Below are 7260 nucleotides of genomic sequence, written 5' to 3'. Positions count from 1 at the left end.
ACTATGACTTTTAAAAACTTTTTTTCGACATTCTATGACATTTTTTCAACATACTATACTATGACTTTTTCGGACATACTATACTATGACTTTTTCACCATGCTATACTATGACTTTTTCGGACATACTTTATTATGACTTTTTTCAACTTTTTCGACATACTATACAATGACTTTTTTTCAACTTTTTTCGATATACTACATACTATGACATAGTATAGTATATCCGAAAAAGTCATTAGTATGTCGAAAAAAGTCAAAGTATAGCATCTCAACAAAAGTCGTTGTGTAGTATGTCGAAAAAGTTGAAAAAAAGTCATAGTATACTATGTCCAAAAAAGTCATAAAAAAATCATAGTATAGCATTTTGAAAAAGTCATAGTATAGTATGTCGAAAAAGTCGGGAAAAAAAAGTCATAGTATAGTATGTCGAAAAAAGTCTTCTATATTAAAGTAGTGTCACACACAGGTATCACGAGACCAAGTTTTATTGTATGATGGTGAGAAGTGTCTGTCTTGTGTGACTTTTAAAAAGAAGTCCAAACATAACACATTTAAAAGAAACACATTTTTATTGATGTGTTACACATTATTTCTAAAACAAATGTCATAAAAATTCAGTGTAGCATGTCCGAAAAAATCATAAAAAAGTCATAGTGTAGCATGTCAATAAAAGTCATAGTATAGTATGTCACAAGTCATAGTATAGTATGTCGAAAAAGTTGAAAAAAGTCATACTATAGTATGTCGGATAAAGTTTAAAAAGTCATAGTATAGTATGTCCCGAAAAGTAATAACAAAGTCATAGTATACTATGTTGAAAAAGTTGACAAGTTATAGTATAGCATGTCAAAAATTTTTGAAAAAGTCATAGTATAGTATGTCGAAGAAAGTTGAAAAAAGTCATAGTATGTCGAAAAAAGTCAAAGTATAGCATCTTGACAAAAGTCATAGTATATGTCCCAAAAAGTCATAACAAAGTCAAAGTATAGCATGTCGAAAAAGTCATATTATAGTAGGTCTTCAAAAAGTTAAATATAGTATGTCGAAAAAAAAACTTCTCTATTAAAGAAGTGTCACATACAGGTATCATGAGACCAAGTTTTATTGTATGATGGTGAGAAGTATCTGTCTTGTGTGACTTTGAAAAAGAAGTACAAACATAACACACTTAAAAGAAACACATTTTATTGATGTACAAGTGTTAACACATTATTGCTAAAACAATTGTCATAAAAATGTGAACTATACCTTCAGCTGAGAAGAGCACACTTGCACGTTAGTCCATATTAATCTTTACTCTGACCCTCATAGTAAAGTGCACCTAGCTCAATATTAAGTCCTAATTTCTAGCAGCCACCGTGTTTCAGTTGTAAGACAAAATACTCATTAGGTATACTGCTATACTGCAGCATTGTATTTGATGCTGGCATTAACATGTTTGTCTTCACTTTCACAGGTAAAGAAAATGGCTCTTAATAACTACGGTAGCTTCAAGACCGATAGCATCACTGTCAAGTTAGCTGCACCCTGCAAGTAAACTAATAATACTACATTATAATGTAATATACAGTACACACAAAACACACCAGAACAGCATCAATATGTAGTAGAACACTTGGCAGATAAAGAGACATTTACAAAAAGTGTTTTACATCTTTTCTCGTACGCAAGCTTAATGTAAAAGATATTTAAAAGCATCCTCGCGCTGTAAACCAACAAAGTAAAACAATTAATTTGCTTTTGTGCTGAAAAGAGGACAGCAATTTAGAAATACACCCTGTAATTGTTCATATGGATATTTTTAAAAGGTTGCTGAATTGTTTTCAGAGGGGAGGGCTGCTGGAACAAGACCATATAAATTATCCCTGCAATAAGTTCTGTTATGGTTGTATTTTGCCATTCTGGCAGTAAAGTTTTCATCAAGACATTGTGAGGATTCCATCAAACAAATTAAACAGCAGGAAGAAAAGAGTTTTACCCAGCCCTCTAATAGTCTGATAAATTGCTATACTGGCACAAATCCCAGATTCTTCTAAACTAAGCTGCAAATGCATGACCTAATTTAGATCTTTTAAACATCTGGACTTTGGTAGGATGGTTTTGATATACGGTAAAAACACAGAGAGTGTAATAATAAAAAGTTTCAAGTAGGGATTTGAGGTAAGTGATGATGTGCAATTGTCCAGCATGGTGAAGGGAGTGAACAAGTCCATCTGTGTATGTAGTCATGAAGTCCCTCCGTGTGCCTCTTACTTCCTGTACCGTGATGAGGTAATGTATCGGAGGATGGCATTGGGAACGTCCATCGTCTCGTCCTTCACCAGCACGATGTCAAAGGAGTTGATGTACGACTCTTTTCTCTCGTCTACCTGAGACACAGAATGCAGACGCTGACAACCTGAATTCTAAACCTCAATGTGTTGATATAAGGAATAACACCATACACGAGTCTGACCTGGTCGTTGAGGAAGCCGATGGTGAGGAGGTTCTGGTGCTCAGAAACGCCGTCAGCCATGGTCAGGTCTCCTAAAGAGTCTCCCAGCAGCAGCACGTTGGGTCGACCCTGCAGCGCCCTGAGGCCAGCTGCATGTGACAGAGCACCTTCCCTTTTGTTGAAGGTGTGGATCAGTTGGCCTTTAAAGGCTCGCAGGACCCCCTTATTAACAACACAATGTTCAGTAAAGGTTACTGTAACTCTCAAACAAAGACTGAAGCTGGTGGAGTAAACTCATGTATGTTTCAGGACTTTTACCGATCTCTATTAGCAACCAAGAGGAATTGTAATGTGCTAAATAGAACAGAGATCAAAAAGAGACAGAAACGTAATATCATGAAGGAAAATACCAGTATTGCTGCTTGCTTTTATTAGCTCCAAATTAGCTTGATGTAATTTGTGTATTCTGTTACCATGTTCCATGCCTTGAAATCAATAAACTGATAAGAAAAAAATGCTTTTGGTATCATTGGTACAGGTTTAAGGGCTCAGTGACTGGCCTGTATTTTTATTTTTAAATAAAAAGGTACAGTGGGAGATCTTCTCAACTATTTAAATATTCTGCAGGGCATTTCATACAATATTTCATATGACACAAAATCCCAGTAAAGCTAGGTGTGGTCAAACTCACAGTCTGGTCAAAGTCCATGTAGTTGGAGATGATATGGACATTGGGAAGGAAGACGTGGTTCTGTCGAATCACCTCCTCCAAGACGTCTCCAACACCAGCCGAGAAGATCAACAGAGGGACCTGCTGCTCCGTCAGACGGTCAAAAAACACTTTGTAGCCCTCCCTTGAGAAATCACACACACACACACACACACACACACACACACACACACACACACACACACACACACACACACACACACACACACACACACACACACACACACACACACACACACACACACACACACACACACACACACACACACACACACCACCCATTAGACACAAGAACCAATGACTAATTGAGAAAACATTTGAATTACTGCATGTGAGAAATTTTTATTATCCTGAGCAATGTTCAACATGTATTTGTTTTCACTAATGCACAACTTATTTTTTATCAATTATAACCAAGACAATTATCGTGTTGTAATGTTTTCAGTTCAGAGTTGTCTTTGTGCATGACAATGCAATCAACTTAACATGTTCACTGGTAGAAATCCTGGTTTCAATACCTTACTTAAGTAAAGGTATGTATGTTTAAGGTTGTGCTAATTTTGACTCCTTCATATACTTTAATCTACAGCAATGCATCATAGTCTATAAGATCATCATATGTTTGTAGCGTTGCTGTCCTGTGAGAACAACGTATCTCTAAAAAGTCAGCTTTTCATGAGCTCCGAAAAACAGCCCTATTTTTAGCTTTGTGACAATACCAATAATAGTTTATTTAGCTTTAGAAGTAGGAGAATTTTCTCAATCAATAAAAGAACACTTCATCCTTCAGTTTATTGGAAAAATTACAAAACGCCATATTTGGATATACATGGTTTTTACTGGACAGGAAGGTCATGACAGTTTGTAATCTGAAAAATTAACTAAAGCTGTCAGACAAATGTAGTGAAGTAGAAAGTACAATATTTGCCTCTGAGACGTAGATGAAGTACTCAAGTAAAGTTCAAGTCCCTTAAGTTTGTACCTAAGTACAGTACTAGAGTGAATCTCCTTGGTTACTTTCCACCACTGGAACCAGTGAGATCTGAGCATAGTGCATACCTGAGCATAGCGCTGGATTCCCTGACAGCCTGGGCCAGCATGTCCTTCCTGATCCTCTGCTGAATCAGCAGCTCATGTACTTTAGTCCACCTGCAGAAAGCAGCACAACACAAATGTAACATCTAAATCAGGCTTTGGGTTTTTCACTTTTCTTTAGTCATTTCAGGAATTGGAGCTTTAAATACTGACAGTTTGACAGTTAAAATGTTATCATGTCTGAATTCAACTGCTCCACTGAGAAAAATCACAGTGCATGGTTTGTCATTGCAAAATTAGACTTTAATCCAATTGAAATAGACGGGTGCTATTAATTAGATCGGTCTCTTTGTTTCTTACCACTCCACCATGAGAGGCAGCTTTTCTTCAGCAGTCCTGCTAGCATCAATCTCTATGGGATAGTAGGTGTTCAACAGCTCCTTCATCTGCAGCGGACCAACAAAACATACTGAACGTATATACTGACCTCCTGCAAAGGATGTATCAGCATGGACTTGCTGAGAGAAATGCAGAGCAGCTAACATTAGTTTATCTCATGGTCTGAATAAACATTTGGATTTGTAAACATCATTTTGCATGTCACTGCACAAGCACACACAGCTGCAGTTACTGTGGGAACAATTATACAAGTGTAAAATGGGCCCTTTATCTTTCAAATTTTACACTTATTAATGACATACCATTTACCTTTTTAGTGCAATCTTCATCGATCAACAATTGGTTATCCAGGATGTCTGATTAAATGAGGGGAAACCGGTTTGTAACAGTTTCAGAAAAGCACTCAGACAAAAATGTAAAAAATAATGAAAAAAGTAAAGAATGCACAAATGCAAACTGAGTCAATTAACAAATGATTTGGATCTAATAATGGAAATGTGCAGATTCCATCATAATTTGACCAAGACACAGAAAATATTTTCAAAGAGTCAGTTATCTGTGTGCTTACTGTGCGTGGTGGGAACTCTCTTTCCGTTGTGGGCAAATCTGGTAAGCGTCATATCAAAGTCTGAGATTACCTGAGGAAATATAACTATTTAAATCAGAAAAATAGTACTCTCTTACTCAGCTAACACACATGACATGTATGATACAATCGCGCATAAAGTGCACATTTATTTAGTTGAAACTGAGCATGGTTTACTTTTGCATTTTGTATTTATTCATAAAGGATCTCAACTCTCAGTTATTACTAAACCAACGTTTATGAACAAAATTCAGTAATGTGTCTTTCTGTGAGGTCTAAGATTTTGTCGATAGTGCAGTTAGTAGTCAAATCTAACTTCAGTCCCTATAAATTAATTCTAATGGAATGCGCTTTTTTGGACTCTATACCATAGTCTCTTCTCTGTTGGAATGCTGGCTGGATGATATACCCATTATGTATACCTTGCTATGTAATATATGTTGATATATTCTCTTATATATTATACACCACTTAGTGTACTATATTATACTCGCTATGTTATACTGCTGTACTACATATTATGTTATATTACATTAATACCTTTCACCTTTTACTATACTGTATGTTATATCCCATACCATCAACCTTGATTCATTTTATTAAAGTAAACTTTCCAAGCATGTGTAACTGTTGACTATATGTGTCACCGTCCACCTCTTATGCTCCTTGCTGTTATATTTAATATGTTTTGGTGTCATTTCCTGTATTTGACTGAATTTTGATCTGAAAGTATTCTTACTGCTGATAAAATGCTGCACAGTTTACTCACCTGCAGGCTGCCTGCACCTGCTCGCTGCATTGCATAGATTGTTTCCTCCACTCTGCTGCGCTCCCTCATCAGCACCGAGCACTTGGCCAGCTCTGGGATCTGAACAGAGAAGAGTTTAGTCTTACAGTGCATGTTTATCCAGAGAGCAGAACAGTAAGAGAGTGATGGGAGACAAAAGCAGACTTCAGAAATATGTTACATGCTTGCACTATAATTAATATCGAGTTCATGTAAGTTTTCAGACATGTGAACAGGCATCTTTTTTGACTGTGTGCACATAAATACATTAAAGTATTTGTGCTCAGTGCTCCCAAGCACAGATACGTTCAAGCCAGAATTACAGTAAAGTTTCTGAAATGAAACTCCATTTGTCTTTATTCAGGAGAGCTTCCTCACCTCAGCCTTCGTCAGCTGGTGCCAGATTGCCAAGACGGACCGCACCGGTGTGTAGATCGAGGGAATATGGTATATCTGCATAAAGCCAGGGAGAAAACTCGTTTTGGTAATGCTTTATTTTACAGGTCTGCATTTTCCTAAGATTTTTCCTGGACAATAATGGTAATTTGGTACTCATTTTAACATAACTCATTTAATGTATTGGCTTTAAACAGTGCTCAATACCTGAAAATATTTTAACTTTAATAGCCTGTTTGACTAACGTTACTGTGTGACCACAATGATTAGCTAACAAGTACGTTAACAGCTGGAAGTTACAATCTACCATTTTCAAACGGAGAACGGACGCGTCCGCGAAGTGTTCACTGTTATTCGGAACAACCGTTAAAAGTGCATAATGTTAAACAACAAGCTGCGAGTATCTACAAAGATATATCATAGCGTTAGTACTGAAATCATGTAAGTTTACAGTCGACTGGCAGTTTGAATTATTTGTTTACGTTCTGTGTTTGTCGGACGCGCACGCAGCATTCCACCGCTTCAACGTAATAAACAGAAAGGTTCCGACGCACTTTCGTTCCTATTTAACTGAGGGCATTTTCGCCCTAGTACCGCATCACATCACATTATTAGTTGTTACTGAAATAGTCTTGCATTGACATAGCTATCCCCACAGCGCTGAAAGTATATTGAAATTAGCCATTGGCTAGCTTAGCGTAAATATGGCACATTTAGCTACATCACATTAATATTCTTCTTCTTCTTGGGGTTTTATGCCTGTATCTCTATTTCAACATCTATTCTGTCTAAATTACTGTGCTTCAAGCTGGTTAATGATGAACCGGAATCCACATTGATATTAAGGATTGAGGTCACTGATAAATATTGTAGATATTTTTGTGCCGAATC

General features: G+C 36.7%; 1 protein-coding gene across 3 annotated transcripts; it reads right to left on the bottom strand.

Moving 5' to 3' along the window:
* Positions 1-1170: 1170 nt before the first annotated feature.
* LOC120551814 (7-methylguanosine phosphate-specific 5'-nucleotidase-like) lies at positions 1171-6916 on the bottom strand. 3 transcript variants are annotated; one of them, XM_039789412.1, is made up of 10 exons: positions 6677-6916; positions 6352-6426; positions 5956-6054; positions 5169-5238; positions 4910-4956; positions 4562-4647; positions 4226-4315; positions 3128-3290; positions 2458-2658; positions 1171-2367 (listed from the first exon to the last, which is right to left on the bottom strand). In XM_039789412.1, exons 1-10 carry the CDS (start codon positions 6677-6679, stop codon positions 2320-2322), a joined length of 882 nt encoding a protein of 293 aa, XP_039645346.1. In that variant the 5' UTR covers positions 6680-6916; the 3' UTR covers positions 1171-2319. The 3 variants fall into 3 exon arrangements, with proteins under 3 accessions (XP_039645346.1, XP_039645345.1, XP_039645344.1); XM_039789411.1 differs by having other exon boundaries at positions 1171-2371; positions 6677-6907; XM_039789410.1 differs by lacking the exon at positions 6677-6916 and having other exon boundaries at positions 1171-2371; positions 6352-6432.
* Positions 6917-7260: the final 344 nt, after the last annotated feature.

The sequence above is a fragment of the Perca fluviatilis genome, chromosome 21 (genome assembly GCF_010015445.1).
Source record: "Perca fluviatilis chromosome 21, GENO_Pfluv_1.0, whole genome shotgun sequence".
In the NCBI taxonomy this organism is placed as follows: Eukaryota; Metazoa; Chordata; class Actinopteri; order Perciformes; family Percidae; genus Perca; species Perca fluviatilis.
Note: the sequence above shows the minus strand (reverse complement) of the source record. Positions and strands in the feature narration are given on the sequence as shown.